This window comes from Vigna radiata, unplaced genomic scaffold, assembly GCF_000741045.1.
Source record: "Vigna radiata var. radiata cultivar VC1973A unplaced genomic scaffold, Vradiata_ver6 scaffold_133, whole genome shotgun sequence".
In the NCBI taxonomy this organism is placed as follows: Eukaryota; Viridiplantae; Streptophyta; class Magnoliopsida; order Fabales; family Fabaceae; genus Vigna; species Vigna radiata.
In genome coordinates this window covers 465,820-493,444 of record NW_014543257.1, presented here as the reverse complement: position 1 = coordinate 493,444, position 27,625 = coordinate 465,820, and the positions used below count along the sequence as shown (strand labels likewise).

The 27,625-nt window shown below is 31.3% G+C and overlaps 1 protein-coding gene across 1 annotated transcript; it reads right to left on the bottom strand.

The window, feature by feature from the left end:
• Window positions 1–3,808: 3,808 nt before the first annotated feature.
• LOC106753421 (uncharacterized protein At1g04910) lies at window positions 3,809–8,655 on the bottom strand. Its single transcript, XM_014635230.2, has 8 exons — window positions 7,624–8,655; window positions 6,384–6,456; window positions 6,219–6,286; window positions 5,931–6,019; window positions 5,705–5,837; window positions 5,378–5,610; window positions 4,809–5,285; window positions 3,809–4,500 (listed from the first exon to the last, which is right to left on the bottom strand). The coding sequence occupies exons 1-8, from the start codon at window positions 8,242–8,244 to the stop codon at window positions 4,251–4,253; spliced, it is 1,944 nt and encodes a 647-aa protein (XP_014490716.1). The 5' UTR covers window positions 8,245–8,655; the 3' UTR covers window positions 3,809–4,250.
• Between the last annotated feature and the right edge of the window lie 18,970 nt (window positions 8,656–27,625).

The window sequence follows — 27,625 nt, the reverse complement described above, 5'->3', positions numbered from 1 at the left end:
TATATATAAAGTTTTTGATTTACAGTAAAAAATATATAAATTAAGTATAAAATACAAATAAAAAAATAATTATAAATTAATTAAAGATAAAAGATAAATATAAAATAAAATATTGTTAAAATTATATTTGAATTATATTTAAGTGTAATTTGAGTTTTAAATCTGGTTTCAAAGAATAAAATTAGGTATTTACTCCTAATTTCAATACGCTTTATGAAAGTTATAGAAAAAGAGAGAAAGAGGTTTTGTCGTATATAAATGACACAAAATTTGGGGGAAAAGGAAGTATGATAAGAAATAAAAGAAAAATATTTTTTTTTCTATTTTTTTAACGGAACTGTTGCTAACTGAATTGGAATATATATATTAATAACGAGTAAATAATAATGAATAAATAATATTAATAAAAAATGTAATTTTATAAAATATATTTTATTTACTTTTCACTTTTAATAAAATAAAAATTATATTTTGAATTTCTTGCTTCTCTATTTCTTTGTGATCAAACTACCTCTATTTTTTTATGTTTTTATTATTATTTTCTTCCATTCATCTATTTTTTTTTTCTTATTGTTTGATTGATTACATATTAATAGGTAAATGTTAAGAGGGTTAATAATAAAAAAATATTTGTTTAAAATAAAATTTTGAAAATGATTTAAAATAAATTATTTTATTTGAAAGGTCAAATTTTAAATCAAACAGATTTGTTCAAGCATCTATTTAACTTCAAAACAACTTCTAATAAAATTAATACTATTTTAGACAAGGATATATACACTGATAATACAGCATATTAATTAGGCATAAAATAATCTTTTAGATGGTATGAACAAATTTTTTTATAAAACATAATACTTTAACATGTATGTTTACTTTTTTACATTCAAATAACACGATTAGTCTTTTTTTAATATTTATTAAGAATGAAAGAATAATTTTGAAAGAAAGAATAATTTTGAAATAAAAAATTGAAAAGATTAATTAAATATTTTTGTAATATGAATGTGTCAATGTATCAATATTCCTTTTTATTTATATTTTATAGAAGTGGAAATCAGTGTAAAAAAACTAAAAATAAAGAAGCAACAATCCACCAAAGCAAAAATTTCAACATAGAAAAGAAAAGTTCAAGACTTTTGTTTCTCACTCAAACTTCATTTTTTCTTCTCTTCTTCCTTTCTTCTTTCATAAATGATTAATTAAAGGTCAATAGGTAAAGAGTGAAATTGGATTTTTCTTTCCATTTAAGCTTTTGACCAATTGGAATTTCATTGACAAACAAAAATAGGACAAAGAATATTATTATATTAATTTAAAAAATAGCCTACTAAATAAAGAAAAAGTGAAATGTTGAAAAATAAATTAGGGAACTTCAAATTTGACTTACATTTTCATCACTCTCCCAATTTGGTGGCTTCCTTTTGAATGGCCTCAAATTTAGTTCACTAATTAAATTAAGAGAACAGAGCAAATGGTGAGACTCATTTAAAAAGGAATATATTTCTTTCTATTTTACTTGCAAGTACTCAAGCTTCACTATATTTAGAAGGAAATTGATTATTTCCCATTTTCTAAAATTACTATTTCAAACATTTAAAAAAAAATACTATCTTTTCTTATTTATAAAAATATCTCACTTTTTTATTCTTAAATATAAACCAATTTTAGGAAATGGATTGTCTTACTTTAAAATTAATTAGAAAATCTTCTAATTGAAGAAACGTGTTGCTATAATAAATTATTGAACAAAATTCTTACCATTTCACTTAAGTTGTGAATAATTTAACATTTTGTTTTTATTTTTAATATAAATTATATGTATATCGTTTATCATCATTTTTAAGTAATAAAATCAGTAGAAAATCTTACATCAATAATATATGACATTAATTTTTAGTTTATGAGTGGAAAATTTTTTAATTTATAAGTTACTTTTTGTAAGAAAAATTAACTTAAACTCATTTTCAAATATAATATCCAAATTTATTGAATTTATAGTATAATATAAGTTAAACCACTCTCACATAATTTACAAATATTTAGTTTTATATAATATAAGATGATAGAGAAGAGGTTGGAGTGAGAGAGATGAAAGAGAAAAGATTGAGAGGAATGAGAAAGGTGAGTAAGGGTTTGAGGGTTTTATTTTTTTTATTTTTTTTAGTTCTGAGAATAAAAATTATTTAAATATCTTTGATTTTAAAACTTAGAATCCATAATATATGAAGATATTTTTGTCTATTATAATAATCCGGCAAATCTACCAACTGAAAAACAAACATATGTAGTTAACAAACCCCATATATATATATATATATATATATATATATATATATATATATATATATATATATATATATATATATATATATAAATATTGAAGTCGTTTATCATTAAATCACAACACACCATTAAGAAAAATAATTTATAAGTTTATTAATTATGTTAATTTTATATTAATAAATTGTCTAATAAAGCTTAAGCTTAATAATACGTTTCTTCCATTATTTTTAGGTTTAATAGGTTCGGAAGTCCCTATATTTGGGGGTTTGTTTCAATTGGGTCCTCCAATTTTGAAAGTGATCAATTAGGTCCCTAATTTTGTCAATTTGAATCAATAAAAGCCTTTCTGTTAAAGCAGTTAACGCCGTGAAGTTTTTGAACATGTGGCACGCTGACGCTTCCAGGTGGCACCGTTTCAAGTGCATAGGTGGATTACAAAAGGGTGAAATCCCTAAATTAAAAGGATGTATTTGAAGGTGAAATCCCTAAATTAAAATGGATTTCACACTTTTATAATCCACCTATGCACTTGAAACGATGCCACCTGGAAGCGTCAGCGTGCCACATGTTCAAAAACTTCACGGCGTTAACTGCATTTAACAGAAAGGCTTTTATTGATTCAAATTGACAAAATTAGGGACCTAATTGATCACTTCAAAAATTGGAGAACCCAATTGAAACAAACCTCCAAATATAGGGACCTTCGAACCTATTAAACCTTATTTTTATGTTGATTTTAATATCATCTCACAATTTTAAAAACAAATAAACACTTATTGGCAATGACGCATATTAACTTTTATACAAAATTTTGATAGTTTTAAATTCAAGAATTGAACTAATAAAAATAATAATAATAATAATATTTATATTTAATTTTAATTTACTCTCAGATATTACACAATAAATAAAGCATTTTCAATAAACAAAAAGTAATAGTAATTATTAATATTAAAAAAATCATAAAAAAATACAGCTAAACTTTTTTTATTAGAAGGAGACAAGTGTATATTTTAAAACTAGGGTACGAATATTTTTTGTGGTGTAACATGTTTTTCTGAATCCATTGGGTTAGAACGTGACATTATGATTGTCACTAACCAATTGTCTGATAACCAATTTCTGTACACGTAAACATCAAACACCAATATTTTATAACATGAAATACCAATTTTTTACTTGCAAGAAATATTTTAATTTTAGAATTAAAAAATTTTAGTTTCAGTTTTCATAATTTGTCTAACCATTATATTAAGACAGAAAGTATATCACATTAAAAAAAAGGAAAACATTTTTCTTAGAAATTAAAGTATAATTAGGAGAAATAAGTTAAATTTTCTCCCAAATTAACAACAATAAAATAAATAAATAATAATAATAATAATAATAATAAGATTAACTAAATTAACAGTATTTCTACATTATTCTGCAATTGATGGCAGACAGATACAACATGAATGAACAAGAGATCTATTTGTGAAGGTATGAAGCTAGATTCCTATGTATTATCAACAAAAACAAATGTTCAATCCAAAATTGGAAACATGCTCCATTTGGCAATAATTCTTCAAAAAAGAATCAATGAATCAAATGATTTTTAACAGTATAACAACTAAACTCTCACATCAAAAGGGGTACCATTGGCAATAATCTCAATATCCCCCACCAGTAAGTATAGTTCTAACCTCTGCTATTTTGTTCCAAAGTATATATGCCTTTTCATTATACACAAAACAACCTTGTATTCTTGCCCTTTTTGTATATTCCTAAACTGAAACTCTGTATATTTTGATTCTTCAGCAGCTTCATCAATATGGCAGGACAAAGGAAGCACATTCACACACCAGAGAGAGAGAGAGATCTCATGAGCTTCCCTTTAACTTTTAAGGCAATGTCATATGATGCAGCATGATGAAACCACACTGTTTCTTTTAGCCTTATCTTATGTACAAAACACCAAGACACTATCTTCGTGCTTCAACACCAAACCTATGGTCTAGTTTATGCATTGTAATTTGCTCCTCGGACTTGTTACACACACAACCAGGAAAGGGATTGGCGAAAAAATTCTCCTCTGTTCTTGGTGACTCTCCTACCTGTCTAAGATAAGGCGAACCTAGCCTATTGGAATGTAATTTCTTAACCTCAGAAGAAAATGCTTCCCAAGATATGCTACCCTCATCCAACTGATCGATCAGCCTAACAAAATTCAATCTGAAAAATGAAAAAAATACAAACACATTACACATCACTAGAATGTAAAATGCCAACACATGTACCACAGATATTGACACATACACTAAACACGACACAGACACAAAAACTAAAATGTATAATCTCCAAAATGTAGGACAGAGGAATACTGATCTATGTTAAAAAAAGGTTAAACAATTATTGTTGTTTGTAGGTTCTTTCTATTATTGTGTTTTTCTATCTAAACAAAAACAATAAAGCTTCTTATGTTCTGTTTTCTCCATTAACATGACACTAAAAAACTAGATTTTTATATTCTGTGAACTAACCTGTCAGGATTGATGGTTTTCCGAAACCCTTCAAACCTCCTATGACCTTGTACTGCCTTAGCCATGTTTCCATCATAGGTATACACGAAGACATCACTTTCTAGGGCCACTATATAATCCAAAGCAGCAAGACGGTTTTGGTATGGCTTGAAGGGTTCTAGCTCCTCATCAGTTGCAAGGGTAGAATGAGTGAAGACATTAGGAAACTCAGATTGAAAGGCTTCCATGCTATTGCCACCATAAATGGGTCCTGCAACAATGTAGATTGTTGTGGTGGAAGGGTACCCCATTGCCCTCAGAAAAATAGCTGCTTCCCTTGGTGACATAGGGCACCCCCCTTGCAATCTTTTTTCCTCGCTATCAATCTCTTTCTCCTTCCAATGCTTCACATCATACCTCATAACCCTTAGTTCCTCAGCCTCCTCAGCAGTCAGATTGTGACTGCACCCAGTAAAGGCCAGCATGTCCTTTTCATATCTACAAGAAAAAAACAACACATGAAAAACTGTCATGTGTTCTGGTCTTTGAGCACACAAAGCAAGTTAAGTCCACAAGACAAGGACAAAAACCTTAAATGAAGAGCAATGTATGGTTCATTGTTGTTTCTTAGCCTATCCACCAAAATCTTTCCAAGATCTTCAATTTCTGCAGTGTACTTGAGAGCATGGTAATTGGCACGGCACCTGAGCTTCTGAATGGAGGAAGCAAGGCCATTGTTGGCGAGCCGGGAATCAGAGTGAGTGAACTGCACAATCTTATGTCGCTTCAACAATGGGAGAATCTCCCCTCTGTAGTAACTAGCCTGAAAATAAAGCATCTGAGCCACTACTGTACTAGGAAAGAACAGAAGTGTTTTTGTTTTCTATGATGTCACAGAATTGGTGAATGCTCCAAACCTTAGACCAGGAAACAGGTGCCTTCACAAGAGGTTTCACGGATGCATACTGGACCGGCAAGTACTCAACTATGTCAATGTCGTCTTTCAAAACTTTCATGAAGTGCCTCCAGTCAAATATATCTTTAAAGTCACTGAAATATATTAGGGACATTATACTTTGGAAAGAAGGGTAAGAACAGGAGATAACACTAAATGTTCCTCTCAAACTACATGGGAAATTTTACCTTGGATCAGTCCAAAATGAATCATGGTCAAGAGAGGGAATTACGAGTGTGGCATTCATTATTTTTGTCACTGCAACCATATCACATATCTGCAAGTCAATGAAGGTTCTAAGAATTAGCAAATACAAAAAACACGAAATTCATACACATAATCATATATTTGTTGGAAATCATTCAATGTGGTACCTCCATTTTTTTTCTCAATAACAGATCCTATTGAGTAACTCCAACGAATATTGGGACGAAAAATATGGGGAACAAAAATAGTATTAAACCTTATCATCTTACCCCAGTTCTCATTTGATTCAATCCACCATTGGCATGAACAAGAAGATATCCATTTGTCTTCATTGGCCCTGAAAGAAAATACAAAAAATAAGGAATTAGAAGTGAGACAAAAGTTGTTTAGGCACAGAGAAGCTTGAGACTAATCAACTGCAATACAACACATACTTAATACATTCTTGGGTCGAGAAACGCATTGGTAATAGTTCTGACTGTTTGGGTTCTTCCATATATCTGGAGTCTGTTGAAAAAGAAAACAACAAATGAATAAAACATTATAAGACAGACAAAAACAAGTCCCGACAAAACTAAACATTGTTAAGTAATCCTCAATTTAACATTACTAATCACTTAAGAAAATTCACCGACAATGTAGCATAGCCAGCTATGTATCATTGAATGGAACGCACCAAGGAAAAAGAAAAATCAAACAAAACCGTGTGAGATATCATAGAATGCTTAACAATCACTAATGTTTTGGTGTTACATGGTCAGAGCCACCTTCTCAGTACCCAGTATTCAACACAGTTACACGTGTCTCCACTAGCACCAATTATATGCAAAAAAGTCAAACTTTTGCCAAAAAAAAAGTCCAAGCTTCAATCGCTGGAGACATGTCAACCTCACAACACAACGGAAACAAATAGTCACGAATCTCCCATTCTGGCACTCAATTCGTTTATACAAGCTAGCAAACAAGTTATTAGCCAAAAGTTTTTCATTAATCATTAAGTTAAAAAGTTTGAAAACAGGTTCTAATTTGATACTCTAATTTCTATAAAATAAATATGTTTTGATGCTCTAATTATTGATTTCAATTCTTGCAAAATGGTTACTTTACTTCAACTTTTATCAAACACGTAAATCATTTAATAACGATAAAGCACTCTAACATCAAAACAAAATTTAACCTTAAGGAACAGAAACTAAAATAAAGGACTTGTTAATTATTATGCAAATTTAGAACACCTTTAAATCTTAAAGAAGTTGCATTGAGAAAATGCTGGGAAAAGCATTTTCATCAAGGGTTTCCAGAAATAAAAATACTTCATCACATTAAACATAAAAGTTTAGAGAAATTATGTAAAAAAAAAAACTACAAATTAATGTCCTTTTTTCCTTTCTGTCATTCTTATTCAGAAAAAAAATTCAAAACAAAAACAAAAGTTTTAAAAGTTTTACCCTTTTGGACGTTGCATTCATCAATGAAACCTATATTTATTTATCCCTGGACGCTTTCCACACAGGGAAAAAAAAAGGCAAAAGGGGTTAAAAAAAACCACGATTCCCAAAACGGAATTTTTGAGAGCAATCACGAGAAGGAAAGAAGAGAGTGAAAAGCGCTTTTGTGGAGAGAGAGAGAGAGAGAGAGAGAGAGAGAGAGAGAGAGAGAAAGAGAGAGAGTTACCGAGAGTCTCTCGAGGACCCGTTTGGGCATGGAGGGTTCAGTTCGGGTTTCGGTGACGACCCGTTGCGCGTAAGCCCAATCCTCCTTGAAGCGCTGGAGAATGAGTTGGCCGTTTTCGATGCTCTTGAATCTACTCCCGTTAATTTCCCCGCCGGTTCCGAGCAGAGACACTTTCAGGAACACCGACATCATCAGCAAGCCGATCAGCGCCACAAAGATCTTCCGTCCGACGTGTTTCCCCGACCGGAGACCCTGAACCGAACCCGCCACCCAGAGAGCAAGCTGTTCCACGCGCAGAAACAGAGATTCCGGCACGCACAGAAGAATACGCGCGCGGAGAAGTATGTAACGCATCACCGGGTGCAGGTGGAGGTGGTGAGCGTGCGTGTGCGTGTGCGCGTGGGAGTGCGTGTGCGTGTGGATGTGGGTGGAGTTCTCGTCGTTCTCCACCTCTGAGAAATCGGAGAAACTGGAGGATACCTGCTGGTGCTGCAGCTGCTTCTCCGCGTCGACCGCGTTGTTGTTCATGTTGTCGGGAACGCGACGGCGCGTGGTGGTGGGCCCCGCGGCGACCCTTGGGCTGGTGTTCGAGGAAGTCGTGGTGGGGCCGCCGGACGACATGCTGGCGACGCTACGGGAATGCCAAAACGACGTCGGGTAGGAAAACGGGAAATTTTATTGTCGGTTTAGTTTCTCTTGATGCTGGTGAAGTTGCGATTTGGGAGGAATGAAACGAGATAGACAGCGTTTTCGCTTTTGTTGATGTTGTTGTTGTTTCGTTTTTTCCTGTTTTGGGTTTTGGTCTGAAAAGGTTTGAGGGGCCGAAATAGAAGGGAGTGGCAACGTTAAATAATGTGCCAATCTGGGATCTCTGATTCTCTTCCAACGTGCTTTTATAAATCGTTGTTGGGGTTGGTTGATTCGCTTCATGTGCCATTTTGCATTTTCTTTTTTCTGTTATTTATATTTTCGACATTGAAATGACATAATTGTCCTCTCTTTTTTTTACAGTCATAAAATTATAAAATTATCCTTCTGATTCTTATTGATTTGCTTGCTTCTTATAAAATACATTTATTCACCTCTTCCACAATTGCTGGATGATTTTATGTGGTCAAGGTTTGACTGGTTGTTTTTGTTCCAATGTAGTCAATATTGTAAATAAATATATATTAAATTAGTTTCTAAAATTACTATAATTTAATTAATGAATTCGGTTTCCGAAAACAAATTTTCTTTTATAAAAATGTTCTGATTTTGTTTGAATTAGATTTTATAGTCCTCGTAAAAGATAGATTTCCTTTATTCTTGGTAACATGAAAAAAAGTGTCTATTGTCCCTGTGAGAGAAAATAGTTTTGAAGTTGATTCTAAGAAATAAACTTTGAATGTGATTTATTTACATGTAATAAGGCTGTTTTGGTGAAAGTTAACTGAAAATTTTAAGTTGATAGATTATTTTAAAAATCATTGAAAAAGTAGTTGGCAGATGTAAAATTATAAATAATAATATGATTCGTTATATACTGAATTAAATTATTCAAAAAAGTGTAACACTAAAACAAATAAAAAATTATTATTATTTTAAGATATAGGGTGGCAAAACATGTTTTTTTTAATAGTTTATTAGAAGTTGATATAAGTTACTTATTGAAATAAGTTAAAGTATGTTTAAAAACTTCCTAAACGCAAATAAATCAATTTTATCAAAATTTTATTTATCAATTTTATGTATAATCTAGATTAAATATTTTTATTAAATATATATTACTTGTTTATTTAAGTTTAATTTCTCTTATACGAAAGGTTAGTTTGAATTCTTCTAAAGTATACTTTTTTATAAAATATTAGTAAAATTAAGTTATGTTTAGTAAAAGTAAATAGAAATATACACATTACAGTTCTGTTAACATATGATATCGTACTCAATTCTATTAATATATGATATCTTACTCAATTTTGGTATTGAACAAGAAGAGTGATTCAAGTGTGTTGATCAAGTAACATGTAATAATTTATAGACCTAAAAAATAGTCTGAGTGTAATAATGATTTTAAAATATTGTCTTGATCTCAAGTTTCCTCCGATAAAAGAGGAAAAAATATTTAAATTGTCTTAGACATCGACTTCTAAGTGATATGGAATTATTGAATATGATAGAAATATATCTCTAGTTGTGGTCTAAGGGGAATAGTTGGTCATTTTCAATGGAGTGCATAAGGGGACGATGGTTCCATTATCGATCCCACGATGGGCTTCAATGTTTCAATCCCAAGTCCATCAACTGACATCATTAGGGTCAATCACTATACATATAAGGTATTGTCTGCTTTGAAAACTAGAGTTCTGTCACGGTTTTATCATTAAAAGGCACCACAAAGGGTGGAAGGAAGAAGAAATTTTTAAATTATCTTAAGTCTTGATGTAACACCCCAAACTTTAGGTGTCACGAAAATGTAGTGATTCCAAATTTTTTTAAAAATCATTAATATGTCGACTTAATTCTTGTAATACACATTATAAAATAATATAGGAATGAGGTATCACATTAGTCCAATTTCATAATTAACATTACATAGCATCAACAAAAATAAAATCTTACTAACTACAAAATTAACCAAGATTTCCCTTTTTTTAATAATCTTTCCCATCCTCATCACTTCTACATAACATCCATAACATTTGTATCATTAATTGCTCTCCTATAACACAAACGTTATACGATCATCGCAACAAACACAAACAGTGGTGTTGAGCTAACAACAATAACATAAAGAAATAAGATCATGCAAAACAATAATTCTTCCATTACAATCAGAGACTAAGACAAGATAATTCCTGACGTCATACCTCAATAGCTTTGCACAAGTTTTTCAAACAAAGGCAATTCATGTTAATACTTATTATCTTTAAAAATGTATGTCATCTTTCATGCTTTACTACACCACTCTTGTTCACCACAACAGGCCGTTCGAGACAACCTTCACCGTAGTTTTGGACCTATCTCTCTTGCTTCTCAAAACTTATGACCAAAAGTCAAATGCTACTCTCGTCGATATTATGCTCACACCTACAGGCAAGACATTCATCTCTTTCTAACCCCTCAAAAGAGGAAAGGACAGTTGGTGAGTGCATAAAATATTTTAATTAGGATTTGTTATAATTAGATTTATTTATCATCAGATACAAAAACATGTTAAAAATATATTTTTAGTTGCGTAAATGTTCTTTGGATACTTTGATGTGTGTTAGTACAGTTGCAACTAAGTTGAGCTCATTGAAGTGTGAAAATAAATTGGTTAAAGTTTCATGACACCTTAAAGATAAACCCAAGAATGAAAAATAATCAAGACCACAATAAGTTAATCCAAGCATATCATGAAAAAATGAAGAAATTTGGCTAAGCCAAGAAGAGGGCACAAACAACAAATATTGGATCTTGCGATTTTCTCTATTTTTTCTACAAAAAGGAGATTTAATAATTGATAAATGTTTATGATTAAAGATAGTTTGTGGAAAATGTATCTTAAAATATTTTATTTGATATTGTTATAATAATCACCTTATTTAACTATATCAATAAATATCAAAAGATAATATTTATCAAATCTTTTTTAATCTAGCATATATCTTCTCGAATATTTTTAGATCTCTACAAAAATCAAATATATCTTGAAAACCACAACGTTCCTAGTTCAGGTATATACTAACCCAACAGCACCTCAGTTATCAATCAAGCATTAAATAATACAATGTCATATACTTGCATTCAAGATTCTTTTTTTCTTCCTTTTAAATTCTGGTTGTTCAAGGCAAACACAGAGCATAAGATTCCCATTTCCAAAACTTAATCTCAAACCTCATATTACTTAAAACACCAAACTTTATCAAAATATAAGCACCACATTCCAAACCTGTAGGCTAGAAAGCAGTTGCAATTTTGCAATATTCTAGATTGACAAAGAGGAACTATATTTTAAATCAGGACAATATCATGATCGGGAAAGGGCCAAAACAAATAACAACTTATCAAGGAGTAATAATGCAACGGAAATTCAATCCCCCTTCTTGCGAAAATCTGCGAGGATCACCAAAGAAATAGAACAAAAATAGAATCCAAAGCACAAAGAGACACCAACAATTTTTAACGTTGAAAACCCCTCAATGCAAGGATAAAAACCATGAGTCGTCCATACCAAAGAAAAATCCACTATGATCAATAATAGGGTTACAAAAGAGTATCCAATAATAATACCAAAAGGTATTTTCAATAAGTCAAATTAACTAAGCACAAATGCTTACAAATGAGAACAAAGAAGATGAAAATTCTCCAAAACAGGAATGCTGGTGCGGGACTGATTTCTCCCAATCTAGACCTCCGATTGACGATCCGAACGGTCAGAATGAAGAACCATATTTCTGGAACCTACTCTCCAAAAATCAGCTTGATCCAACGGTGAACGACTTCACAGAGTCAAAAACACCAGTGCAGGTTTGGGGTTATGCGGGAATGGCTTTCTCTCTTTCTTTTTCTCTCACTTGGCTTTTGTCTCTCTTCAAATGACTCTCTTGTGCTCTACTAATCTGACCCATCTCATTTTAACTTAATTAGACATAATGGACCACAACATTTGGGCCTATTCTCCACATAGGAAGGAGCCCAATAACCCAACAAATATCTCCCTCACAACTATGTGGAGATATCTGTCAAACCGGCGATCTCACAACAAACTTCAAACTTTCCTCTTGGCAATGCCTTGGTCATCATATCAACACCATTATCATATGTATGAACTTTAGCCAATTCCAACAACTTAACATCCAAAACATCACGTATCCAATGATACCTCACATCAATATGTTTGGATTTAGAATGAAAAGTTGGATTCTTACCAAGATGAATAGCACTTTGACTGTCACAATACAACAAGTATTTATCTTGCACAAAACCAAGCTCCTGCAAGAATTTCTTCACCCATAACAACTCCTTGCATGCTTCAGTAAGTGCAATGAATTCTGCCTCAGTAGTAGAGAACGCCACACACTTTTGCAACTTTGATTGCCAAGCCAAATCTCCCCCTGCAAACTAAATCAAATAGCTTGAAGTGGACTTTCTGGAATCAATGTCTCCAGCCATATCTGAATCTGAGTAACCCACCAAAGTAGGCTTATCACCTCCAAAACAAAACCTCAAACCACTTGTACCACGAAGATACCTCAAAATCTATTTCACAGCATTCCAATGCTCTCTACCTGGATTTGATAGAAATCTGCTAACTGTACCAACAACGTGTGCAATATCAGGCCTTGTACATACCATTGCATACATCAAACTACCCACCGCAGAAGCATAAGGAACTTTTCTCATAGCTATCTTCTCAACTTCATTTGAAGGACTATGTTTAACACTCAACTTAAAATGATTAGCAAGAGGAGTACTTACAACCTTAGCATTCTCCATTTGGAATCTTTGCAGCACCTTCTAAATGTAGTGCTCCTGTGATAGCCAAAGTTTCTTCTCTTTTCTATCACGAGTGATACTTATACTAAGAATCTTCTTAGCAGCTCCCATGTCTTTCATGGCAAATGACTCGCCCAGTTGCTTCTTCAACTTGTCAATTTTGGAAACATCTTTTCCAACAATAAGCATGTCATCAACATATAGCAATAATATAATGAAATCATTCTCAGAAAATTTTCTGACAAAAACACAATGGTCAGAAGTAGTCTTCTTGTAGCCTTGCTCACATATAACAGACTCAAACTTCTTATACCACTGCCTCGGAGCCTGCTTTAAACCATATAGGCTTTTTCGTAGCCAACACACATAGTCTCCCTTGCCTTTAACAAGAAAACCATCTGGTTGCTTCATGTAAATCTCTTCCTCCAAATCACCATGAAGGAAAGTTGTTTTCACATCCATCTGCTCAACCTCCAAATCTAGAGTAGCAGCTAAACTTAACACAGTTCTAATAGATGTCATCCTCACCACAGGTGAGAAAATCTCATTGAAGTCAACACCCTTTCTTTGTCTAAAGCCTTTCACCACTAATATGGCTTTATATCTGGTAGATGTAGAATTGCTCTCTTGCTTCACCTTGAGGATCCACCTGTTCTCTAAGACTCTCTTACCCTTAGGCAACTTCACCAAGTCATAAGTGTAATTATCATGCAGAGATTTCATCTCATCTTGCATTGCATCCAACCACTTTTTCTTTTCTTCACTTTTAACGGCCTCCTCATAACATTTAGGTTCTCCCTCATCAATCAACATCACATACTCATCGGTAGAGTACTTCTTAGAAGGTTGTTTTGGCCTGTCAAATCTTCTGGGTTGAACTTCAGGTAGCTCAGTTACATCACCAAGACTCTCATCTTGTGACACATCATGTTCCTATTCATCAACATTATCAATAGGAACATTCAAGCAATCTCCAACATGCTGATTATCAATATCACCATGTTATTCATCATCATGAACATCAATATCCAAATCATTAATAGACAACCGAATTGGATCAACATCAGTCACATTACTATCTTCCTTAGGAGTAGACTTCTCCACCTTATCAATATCTTCAATAGTTTGATCTTCCATGAATTGCACATCACGGCTTCTAACAACTTTCTTTTCAACGGGGTCATACAACTTGTAGCCAAATTCATCCTGACCAAAACCAATGAAGATGCATTGTCTTGTCTTCACATCCAATTTGGATCTTTCATCCTTCGGAACATGAACAAATGCTTTACAACCGAAGACACGCAAGTGATCATAAGTAACATTCTTGCCAAACCAAATCTTGTCTGGCACCTCAGAGTTCAAAGCAACTGCAGGACTTAGATTAATAACATGCACTACTGTAAACAATGCCTCACCCCAGAAATGCTTAGGCAATTTTGCTTCAGAAAGCATACACCTAACTCTTTCAATCAATGTCATGTTCATCCTCTCCGTTAAACCATTCAACTGAGGAGTTTTGGGAGGAGTCTTCTTATGTGCAATACCATATTGTCTACAATAAACATCAAATGGTCCACAATACTCACCACCATTGTCAGTACGAATGCGCTTCAGCTTCTTGCCTGACTACCTCTCAACCAAAGCATGAAATTCTTTAAACTTGTCCAACACTTGGTCCTTTCTCTGTAGTGCATAAACCCAAAGCTTCCTGGAACAATCATCAATAAAAGTAACATAGTAAAGTGCACCACTAAAAGACTTTACCTTCAACGGGCCACAAACATCAGAATGCACCAATTCAAGCAACTCTGACTTCTTGGAGGAAGGATGCTTCTTGAAGGATACTCTGGTTTGTTTACCAGCCATGCAGTGAGAACATTTCTCCAACTCTACATTCTTCAATCCTGAGAGAACATCCTTTTTAGCTAAGCAATTAAGCCCATTTTCACTTATGTGCCCAAGCCTTCTGTGCCACAAAGATGACTCCATATACACGGCATTCACACTGTCTTTAGCAACCAAAGCTTTTGTCCAGTAAAGCTTAGAGTTTTTCTCCCCTTTAGCCACAATCAAGTTACCTTTGGTGAGCTTCCACTTTCCAGAACCAAAGTGGTTATCATATCCACCATCATCAAGTACCTGCACAGAAATCAAGTTAAAGCGAACATCTGGAGCATGTTTAACTCCTCTAAGCAGCAACTGCATCCCCATGTTGGTTTGCAAGTGAACATCACCAACACCAATAACCTTAGACACCTCATCATTACCCATCTTCAATACTCTAAAATCACCAGGTGTATAAGATGTGAAGAACTCCTTCCTAGATGTAACATGCAGTGTAGCACCACTATCAATTATCCACATACTCTCATCAGATACAAGATTAATAGTGTCATAATCACGAAGACAAACAAGGTCACCACTTGTAGTAGTAGTAACACGATCACCATCATCATTATCTTTTTCTCTCTACTTACCCTTTTTGTCTTTGCTCTCTTTCTTCCACAAAAAACAGTTCTTCTTTATATGCCCTGTTTTGTGACAATAGTGACACTCCACATTCTTGTACCGAGACTTGGACTTGCTCCTGCTTTTATCTCTACCACTGTTTTGTTCTTTCTTTTGGCTTCTCCCTCTATTCTCTATAATAAACACTTCTGAATGAGATGAAGTACCCTGTGTCTTCCTTCTAATCTCCTCATTAAGAGCATCACTCTTTGCCATTTGCAAAGAAATATCACCATTAGGGGTAGCACTTATCATGGAAACCCGAAATGTCTCCCACGAATCTGGTAAAGAGTTTAATAAGAATAAGCCCAATAGATCATCATCAAATTTTATACAAACTCCAGCTAATTGATCATAGTGTCCTTGAAATTCACTCAAGTGGTTTGAAACAGGAGTTCCTTCCTTGTATTTCAACTCCACAAAATTTTTCAGCAAGTACAATTTATTAGTCCCTGACTTAGAGGCATACAAGGACTCAAGCTTATCCCATAGGATTCTCGCATGTGTCTCATTAGCAACAAAATTATAGACATTGTCATCAGCAAACTGCCTGATAAATCCACATACCTGTTGATGTTCAAAATCTCATTCTTCATCTGACTTGGATTCTAGCTTATTGGAAGCAAAAATAGGAAGATGCAAATTTTTCACAAATAGCAAGTCCTTCATCTTGCCTTTGCATAAGTGATAATTTTCTCCATTCAACGGAATCAATTTTGTATGTGCCTCCATCATTCACGCAAATTAAACCGTCCCTTAACCAAAGAGCTCTGATGCCACTCTGATGGGAGAAAGGGCCAAAACAAATAACAACTTATCATGGAGTAATAATGCAGCGGAAATTGAATCCCCCTTCTTGCGAGAATCTGCGAGGAGCACCAAACAAATAGAACAAAAATAGAATACAAAGCACAAAGAGACACCAACAATTTTTAACGTGGAAAACCCCTCAATGAAAGGGTAAAAACCACGAGTCGTCCAAACCAAAGAAAAATCCACTATGATCAATAATAGGGTACAAAAGAGTCTCCAATAATAATACCAAAAGGTATTTTCAATAAGCCAAATTAACTAAGCACAAATGCTTACAAATGAGAACAAAGAAGATGAAAATTCTCCATAACAGGGCTGCTGGTTCGGGACTGATTTCTCCCAATCTAGACCTCCGATTGACGATCCGAACGGTCAGAATGAAGAACCATATGTCTGGAACCTACTGTCCTAATATCAGCTCGATCCAACGGTGAACGACTTCACAACGTCAAAAACACCAGTGCAGGTTTGGGGTTATGCGGGAATGACTTTCTCTCTTTCTTTTTCTCTCACTTGGCTTTTGTCTCTCTTCAAATGACTCTCTTGTGCTCTACTAATCTGACCCATCTCATTTTAACCTAATGAGACATAATGGACCACAACATTTGGGTCTATTCTCCACATAGGAAGGGAGCCCAATAACCCAACATATCAACACCAAGGAAAACATTCAAACAAAACCTAAAACAGAAAAGTCCATAAGAACACGACATCACTTTCTCATAGGCATATCAACAAACATATGTACGAGAAAAAGATATCAAAAGTGGAAGCATGAATGGAGAGCGCTTGTCGAGCAACGGAGAGAACACCCATTTTGAATCTGAGAAAAGGGAGGACGTTATTACACAAGAAGAAAGAAATCAGTAAACATAAAGATTATGAATTTGTTATTAACCGGAGAAAGACTTAGAGGAGTCATTAATGCTGGAGAAAAAGAGAGTTGATGAAAAAACCCTAAAAGACTAATCGAGGGAGATGAGAGGAGGGATGAGCGACAACAAGAAGAGGACAACGGACCTTGATAATAAAAATTTGAAACAATGGTGATGGAAAAAAAAGATTCTGATGGAGAAAAGATGAAGACACACATTTCAAATAGTTAACTAGTTCACTGTCGTAAATTTATTACGGTTAAATTCTTTCAACCTAAATTATAAAATAATTTTTTAATAAAAACAGTTTAATTTTTTCAAATATAATATAATATATTTAACTATAGTTTAAGTTCACTTGTAGTTTAAGTTCAATTTGGTAAATTATATTCAGCCTTAATAAAATAATAGATGTTAAGAAGAATAAAAAACCTTAAACACTTAACGGAATTTAAATTACTATTATTACACTCGAATTTCTATCACCAAACCCATTCAGATTAGAATTGTTTTTTAACAGTTGATAAATAGATTCACCTTTTTTGGTCTTGGAGGTCTATATCAATCACTTTATGCCTATTAGTTCCATGTATTTAGTTTTTTTTTTATTGTTTCTTTTTAACATGATTTTTAGTATTTTCTAGTATTTTAGGTCTAAAAGACTTTTTTTTTTTTTTTCGCTAAGTTATGATCTTTCACCTAATTGACTTTTATAACAGTTTCAAGAATTATGTTCAATTGGAATTTTAAAAGTTTTAAACTAAAAAGTCTAGTGGTGTTTAATTAACATTTTTAAATATTTTAAAAAAATCGTACGATATTTAATGAAGATTATCAGGATTTGTTTAGAGGAAAAAATTTGGTGTTATTTAATTGATATTTCAAATACTAGCAAAAAGAATAGTTTCATATTTAAAATTATAATCGATTGGAATTTTACTTCAAAGGAGTAGTTTAAACTATTTTCACGTCTATTCCTAATAAATATATATTTTTTCAATATGTAGCTATTTTTCTTAATTAAGAGGTTTTTCTTTCATATTCAATACATTTGAATAAAGCATTTGAGAATGTTATCCGGAAAGGTAAGTTCTTAGGCAACTTTTGTGAAAGTAATATACAGGTAATTACTATCAAGACTGCAGAGTTCATTAAAAATAGGAAAAACTTCTTTTAATAATATTTTTTTAACAACTTTTTGACACCGTGACAGTTTGTGATTGGTCCGTTTTAAATAACTTTTAAATATAAATTCAAATAGACCAATAAAATGATGACACATGTTTCGTTGTTAAAAAAGTTGTAAAAAAAATATAGAAAGTTTATAGAAAGTTTTTATGAACAGAGAGACAATATGTAATCCGTTAAGAAGAATAAAAAAAATAGTTTTTTTTTTTAAATCAATGTATATAGCGCTGATTGAGAATGTACAACTTTGAAATTTTCAAAATTATACAAATCGTAGTCTCAATTTGATTTTTATTTTAAAATAGTTTTTATAATTTGTAAATTATTTTAAAAGATTAAAATAAATAGCAAGTGATGTAATAGATCAAGGGAAGAAGAATTATGAGTGCTTTTATAATGGTTCGTTTAATAACACGAACTTAATCATTCGGTTAAGTTTTAAGTTTTAATATACAAATTAATCTTACAAAACATGAGTATTATTTGAACATAGTTATTTCTAACTAAAATTCAAGTAATTTTAGACATTTAGTCATTTCTAACTAAAAACTCAAATATTCTTTGTAATCTACTCATTGTGGACTAAAATAGGATATTTTTTGAATTGTTACTCTTGGTTTAGATCTAAATATTCTTTGTAATCACTTTTGATTAAAATTGAGTATTATTTTTTATTTCAATTGTTCCTAACTAAAATTAAGTATTGTTTATATTGGAGTCACTCTTAACTAAGACAAATGATTATAAAATAAAGGTTTAAACCATTTAGTTGTCCTATTTTTGGGACGCTTTCCCAATTTCATCCCTTTCTTATTAAAACTCCCAATTGGGTCCTCATAAGAGCTAATTTCAATCAATTTAGCCCTTTCCGTTAAAAAAAGTTAACGCAGTGAAGTTTTTGTACAACAGAGTGGATGAGGTGTTCATTTATGTAAATGTGGCCTTTGTAGTGTTGAAACGTGGCAAGGAAGTGATGAAACGTGTCATTTGGCAAAAATTAAAATTTAAAATAAAGTTATTCTGAAATCTGATTTAGGGATTTAGGGTTAAATTAAATTGAATTTGGGATTCAATTTCGAGTGAACATCTAAGAAGAGAGTACATCGGAAGCTTGCGCGAAGTCATTAGCAGAGAAGATACAAACTCCATTAGGACTATTCAAGATTTGAAAGAGTTGGGAACAATGGACCTAAATGCCTGTTTGTGATATTACCGTGTGGTTGAACTTGTACCAATCTCCAATGAGGATAGTGTAATCACCGGCGAGATCGGAAATCAGCGTGCTTCTTTAAAAGAAAATTAAAGGTGCTTCTTCATTCTAAAAGAAAAGATAAGATACTTCACCAAAAGAAATCAGTTGTGTGCTTCCTAAATTAAAAAAAAAAATGAATCTCCTCCATAAATATGAAATCAGCGCCTCTTCTCTCCAGGAAGTCACAGCGCGCCACCAAGATGAATTCACCGTGCAACTCTTCATTCAAAGCAAACTAAAAATCACCACTTCCAGCATATCCCAAAATGTAAACAGCTCCTCTTCTTTAAAATTGAAAACCGTAACTCCAACAAAGCAAGGAAAAAGAATTAAATCATTGTTCTTAACATAGAGAAAGAAAATGCATTGCCCTTTGTTTTTCAAGGAAAAGAAATGAAAATGACGTTGTGCTTCTAAAATTCAATAATCTTTAACTAGACTTCTAGATCTGCTCAAAATCCTAATAACCCCACTAAGGGATGAACGACGGGATGTAGAACAAACGCCGCTCCAAGGTGCTCACCACAGCCTGCTTGAATGCCTTGTTGGTGTCGGAACCACCGATGAGGGAGCGCTCGATGGATGTTTTCTCTAGCTTGAGCGCATTTAGGGTTTCGATGGTAGCGTCGATTTCCGTCTTGGGGGCACTCGCTGCCTTGAGAGCGTGGACAGCGTTGCCCTGTGCCTCGACGACGGCGTGCTTGTCGGCAAGGGATTTGCGGAGGGAGTCATCGGTGGCGGCCATGGTAGAAGATGATAGAGAGAAGGCGAATGTAAAAGTGGATGGAATTGGAAGTTGAAGAAGGTGAGAGTGAAACGAAGGTGGTGACGGCGAGACTGAAGGCTTCGCAGAGGTGCGACAACGCTAGGGTTTTGCTTACGGCGGCGGCTAGGATTTCACTAAAAATTAGGTTTTTGTCGTGGAAAATATGACTGTGATGTAGCAGAAGTGATATGGCAAAAACTTGCCACCTCATCCACCCTGTTGTACAAAAACTTCACGGCGTTAACCTTTTTTAACGGAAAGGACTAAATTGATTGAAATTATCTTTTATGAGGACCCAATTGGAAGTTTTAATAAGAAGAGGATGAAATTGGGAAAGCGCCCCAAAAATAAGGACGACTAAAGGGTTTAAACCTAAAATAAATGTAATCAACAAATAAGAGATTTTGTTCACTAAAGAGAGATTACATCTTTTGACGATAATAAAGATAACCACTACCTTCTAGTTTTCTAGTAAACATAAATAATATTTTTCTAAAACTTCTAGACAGAAAAAATTTGACAACATTTTAGCATCACAATTAATCCTACCTAAAACAAAATATTCTTTAGATTGCTCCTTCTTCTTGAAGCATGCATTTATATGGACACTTGAAGAATGTAATTGTTGTAATTTCTTTTCTAATTGTTGTGAGAGTCTTGTACATTGAAGCAAATTCTTATTCCATTTGAGGCTTGAAGATGTATTAAATGTTTTTGACGAGGCATTCAATGTGAACAACTACTTCAGCAACACCACTAGAGTGGCAAAGTTTCACAAACTAAGGTAAGTGATTTCTTTTCTAAGAGGCTTGGCAGAACTAATTGACTTAACGATGTTGACATTTTCCTTTTTCAGATAACCTATTTGCACGAAGCACCAAGAGACCTTTGATGTTGACGAGGGATCATAATATCATTTTGAGCGACTTAAGAAGCATATATTTCCTCCAAGCAGAAAGTAAGCCTTTGTTAGCATTTGACTTGTACTGTGAAATATCTTAGGCTTGTGTCAGTCAAATGTAGCATACTTATCTTATGTTCAAGCAATAACTTATTTGACTAAGTAGTAAAACCTTATCATGTGCACAACACTTGAATAAAATCCTCTGTGTCTGACATGCTCTAATACACTATAAATTATGTTCTATACTTAATTGTTTAATCATGAAATCAAAACCAAAGATAAGGTCTATTTAACTTGGATATAACATTGGTGTCTTTCTTAATAAAGATTACATCCAACTCTTTATCAACTGATTGAGTTTTACTTGGAATATTACTTATAAATAAGTATTATTTGGACCTTATTTTCTCCTAAATAAAACAAAATATTATTTGAACCAGAATAACTTGTAGTTAAAACTAAGTATCATTTGGACCACATTCACTCTAGGCTAAAATTGAGTATTATTATATTTGGACTATAACCACTCATAATTAAACATATAGTATTGCTTGGAATATAACCACTCCTAGCTAAAATTGAGTAATATTTGAAACACATCCACTCTTGACTAAACATAGTATTGTTTGAACAACATCAACCTTTGATTAAAAACAAAAGTTTTACAAAGAGAAGTGATCTAAAATATCATTGGGCTACTCGCTGAAAGAGGTTACGTCTTACAACAAATAAATGCAATATATGATTCACTCTTTTATATGCTCTTAAACATGAAAAATGTTCATCCTTACATCTAGAAGGCTTGGAAGCTTAAGATCTTGTACACATTATTGTAGCAAGACTTTCTTGGTGATCGTTAGTCGTCACCTTCCTTATTCAAAAGGATCTTCTATATATATACTTGAGAAGAAAAGAGTCTTTACACATTTTGTAGTCGTCATCTTCTTGTATCTAAGTATATTTTAAGGCTTCAAGATACATTTAATGTTTTCGACTTAACATTGAATGTGTAAGACTTCTTTAGCAACACTTTTGATGCATGACAAAGCTTCATAGGCTTATGTTGTTGGATTTTTTCCACCTTAGCAAAACTTAAGACCTCACACAACTACATGACTTCGTAATGCTAACATGTTACCTTTTTCAAAAAAGTTATTTACAAGAAACAACTCTTAACATAATCTTCAAGAGATCTTTGATGTTGATAAGGAGTTGAAAGACCTTCTTTAAAGAATGAAAAAATCGAACATTTCTTACAAATATAAAACAAGTATATGTTCAATTTTAACATATACTATAAAATGTTTTAAGACTTATATGTATCAAACTAAATATACTTATTGTCTACGTAAACAAAAAAAAAAATACTTATTTAACTAAATTTACTTGCTTGTGTTTATTTAAACGAAAACTTACAAAAAAAACTTGTGTATATTAAACCAAACATATATTAACCAACCTATGCATTTGTTCAAATATACAACTTGTATCTCATGACTAAATTGGATACATTGTGTTTAATAAGATCTAATTAATGCACATAAAATCATGATTTATACTTAAGTTAAACATACAATCAAAACCAACGTAATTATATTGAAATTAAGACCTAACAAGTAATCGAACCATATTATTTTAAATAAGCAAGGTTGTATAACAAAATTTAGGATTTCAAAACAATTTGTAAGCAAACATTTTAAATATTTCCAATTTAATTACAATTTTTACTTTTGCGTGTCAAGCTTTTAAATTAAATTACCGACAAAATATTATATATGTTATTTTATATTTTAAACAACAATATTTGTATTCTTTAATTTTTGTCATAGAATGAAATAATCTATAATATTAGTGTTAGAAATGTTTGAAAATCTAATTTAATGATTTGAAGTCTAAATGAAATAGTTAGCCCTCCACTATGGCAATGGTACAACAAAAAAGAGGAATTAGTTAGGCAAAGAATTGAAGAGCGTGAATTGTGGTGGACATAATTGATAGAACTTCACTAGTGCTTTATAATAATGAGGAATGACTTGAAAATGAAACTAGGTATATGAGTGCATGTGCTTCATTCCAACTAAGACATTAGGTACTCACTCACTCAACCTAACCTTTGCTTCATATTCATTTATCAATTAATTAAAATTGGATCATATTCTCTCTTTCAGTTGAATTGATAAAAAGTCAGTCATTTTTTCTTGTTCTACTCTCTTTCGATCGTCCAATCCTTTATATCTTATATAGTACATATACTAAATAAAAACCATCAAAGAATAAAGCATTAATTAAATCGAAACCATACTTTTAGCACATCATCAAAGTTCAACATAAAACAAAGTAAATTGTGGGGTGAAAATAGGAGTTTTCATTCTCTAACGAATAATTTACTCAACCAAAATACTAAGAAGCTAATGTATCAATTTATAACATTAACATTTGAATTTTATAACATCTTTCGTTATAAAAATAAAAATTATTTTTCTCTATGAGTCTTATCAAATTTTTTTGTTAGTGTAAATATTACAAAATAAACCTTAAAGATAATGTATCTCAATAAAATTTAAAAAAATCAAATGAAAACATTATAGAATGATTTCAATAAAATTTACAAAAAAAATAGATATAAACATTATGTCATAATAAAGCAGCTATCAAGGGAATAATTAATGATCATCCTCTGACCAATTAATCCGATGATTAAACATAATTGAGTTGCTTTTTTCCAAATGGTTGCAGCAGAGAAAACTAAACATCATTGCTTAAATTATAACTAATTGATGGTTTTATAGTGTTAATATATTTGGTAAGATGGGAATGGCTAGGCCAATGAGAATTTCCTTATACTTTTAATGTTGAGAGGAATAGAGAAGAGAGAAAAAAAGATGACACTAAGAGCATAGACGACAGAAAAAAAAAAAGTAAAACCACCTTATTATAAAGTTAATAACTCTATTTATGTCAATTTAACGAAAAGAAATTGAATGATTTAAATTATATTACATTGAACTAAATAAAAGTATTTTTAAAATCGAGTACTAAAAAGACAAAAACTTTAAATATGAAAACCAAGAAAACAATTAAGTATTTATATATATATATATATATATATATATATATATATATATATATATATATATATATATTTGATTTCTTTTATCTGTATTTAGAATGTTAAAAATTATAAAAATATGTTATTTAAGTTTTAATGTTAATTATTATAGCACATTTTTAAAAATGATTTGTTATATAGTAATAATGAAGAAACGACATAAAACAATTAAGTTTTCAATACGATATGAAAATTATAAAGTTTCAATAAAATAAGTTTACTAATTCTGATCAGATTCATTTAACATGAATTTGATTATTATGGTAATATAGGATTGATACATTACCATTTGGGAGACTTTAATATTTAGATGAATTTGGTTTTCACAACACACGAAAGAGTGTGTATATTGTAACTAGTTTTAATGCATAATAGTAAAAATTACAATAACGTATGTGAGTTTATTGAGTAAACTGGTAAATATTTATCCACACAAACAAACTCTGATGAGTAATTTTATATACTCACAACGTTTGATTAAAACACTATTAATAATATAAAAAGTTTAATTTTGTTTTTTAAATTTATCATAAATTTGGATAATTTTAGTTGAGTTTTTTATTTTTAATTTTATGTTGAGTACTTAAATTTTTTAATTGAATATGTAATTTAATTTTACGACTCTATCTTATAAGAGATGTCAAGTTATTGATTATTATAAAATGATAGTGTGATTAATGTGAAATTAGAAGTGACTTTTTATTACGTCGGTGAAAATGAATTGAAAAATAAAGATAACTATATGAATGATAGGATGAGAATCATGCCTTAATCGATACAAAGATTAGAGTTGTCAAAACGGATAATCTGGTCTAATTTGACCCGGCTCACCATTGGTTAGTTACTTAATGAGTCAATCTAACCCAACTCATTTATTAGTGAATCAGAAAAATTCGAATCCGGTTCATTTATTAGCGAGTCGAAAAAATTTGAACCCGCTCCAACCCACTACGGGTTGGTGGATAAACGGATCGGTTCACTAGTTCACTTAATTACAGTTTTTTTAAATAAAAAAAATTACTAATTTTCTACGATTCAAATTTAAACAATTTTCACTCTCAATTTTCACTCCCATGGATGTTTAATTAATTTTGAAAATAGAAAACTTAAATAACTTTTTCAAGCAAAAGAAAACAATAATAAATATCTTTTTATAAAATTAAAATTAAATTTTAATAAAATAAAATTAGATAGATAGGTTGGTGGACCAACCCGGTCCACCATAGGTTCAACCCGCATGAGTCGGGTTTAAATGAGCTGAGTTGAAATCTGATCCACATAAAAAGATACATTTTTTTCAAATCCAACCTGACCCAAACCTGTATGGAGAGTCAGAATGACTCACGAGTTATGTGATCACGAGTTATGTGACCCAAACAGTTCTAAAAAAAATAATCAGAAAAACAGGAAGAAAAGTCATCCATTGTTCCACAAATTTTAAAAGATTGAATTTGTAAATTTAATATAATTAAGCAAAACTGATAAAAAAAAGTTTTGCTATATCATTATTGTTTCAACAGTCGTTAATTGATTTTCTTTTTCTTATATCATTTCCAACAGTCATTAATTTTCTATTAGACATTTCATGTATTCATTGACGAAACGTCACCATATTAATCCTTAAACAAGTGAAACATGCGTAATTGCATGAGAAATTAGAGTACCATAGAACCAAAATGTTTATTATTATTCTATAATTGTTTATTAAGTTTAGAATTCATTATATATTTGAACATTTTGTAATAAATTTTTTATTACAAATTGTTTATTATTCAAAGTTTTTGTACCTTTTTAAGTGAGTCTTTATTATTTTTAATTTTTTTCATTGATTGGATAGTGTAATTATAATTTTGGTTGTTATATTATTTACTTTTCTCTTCATGTACTAAAGATTATTACGTTATTGATTAATACAAAAAAAATATTACGGTAAATCGTTAAGTAACTCTTTTTGTTAAAAGAGTGGTGTAATCCCAACAACCAAGCTCTATTACCGTGTCATTAAATAAATTATATAAGTTTTAATACCCTATCCATGTGTGAATAAAAATATGAGTGTGGGTGAAGGAGATGAATATGGATTAAGGAGATGAGTGTGAATAAAATATATGAGTGTGAGATAATTTATGAATATAAATGAAGAAGAATAGTCTCATAAGATTTATATAGAAGATAGAGCTATCAAAATGAGTCACCCGGTCTAATTCAGTCTGGTTCATCACGGATTGATCACTTAGTAAGTGAATTCACCACAGATTCAACCTGTATGAACCAGATTTAAATGAACCGAGTTGAAATCTAACCCATATAAAAAAATATATTTTTTCAAACCCAACCTCATCCAAACCCGTAGTGAACCGAATTAGTTTACAAATTGTGGCCCATCTTAACATCTCTAAGAGATAATGAAAAAGAAGAAAAATATAAGTGAATAGATTTATATTTTTAAATATGTCTTTAGATTAAAAATAATATACGATTCATATTCAATATAAAAAACCATAAATTTTAAATAAATGCTAACTTTAAAAATATTAAAAATAAATAAAATTAGTGTCTATCATGTCATGCTAACCTTTTTCTTCTAAGCATCCACTTGAGCTAGGTTAATTTTGAAAAATAAAATATTAAAAATAAATAATGTTAGTTATTAGGTCGATACTAATTTTCTTTATTTTAGTTTTTTATTTCTATTTAGTTTTAATATTTTCTTTATCTAATTTTTTCATAATTATACTAATCTAAATAAATATAAATATTAAAAAATAATAAAGTTAACATGATAATACTAATCTTATTTATTTTTAATATTTATTTTAGTTTATGTCTATATTAGTAAAATGTTAACTCAAATATATATTTAATAAAATAAGTTTACGATTTCTGAAAGGAAAAAACTTTTACATTCTATTCAAATCTGTTAATATTTAGATCATAAATTTATTTTTTTCTTATAGTGTAATTTCAGGATTTAATTTAAGTATTACAATATTAATAAAAAATATTAATAATGTACAATTTTAAGAAACTATTTTTTAGTAACATACAATTATAAGAACTATTTTACCATTTTGTTCACCTATAAATGAATCTAACTTTTTGTTATAATTTTACAATTAATTTT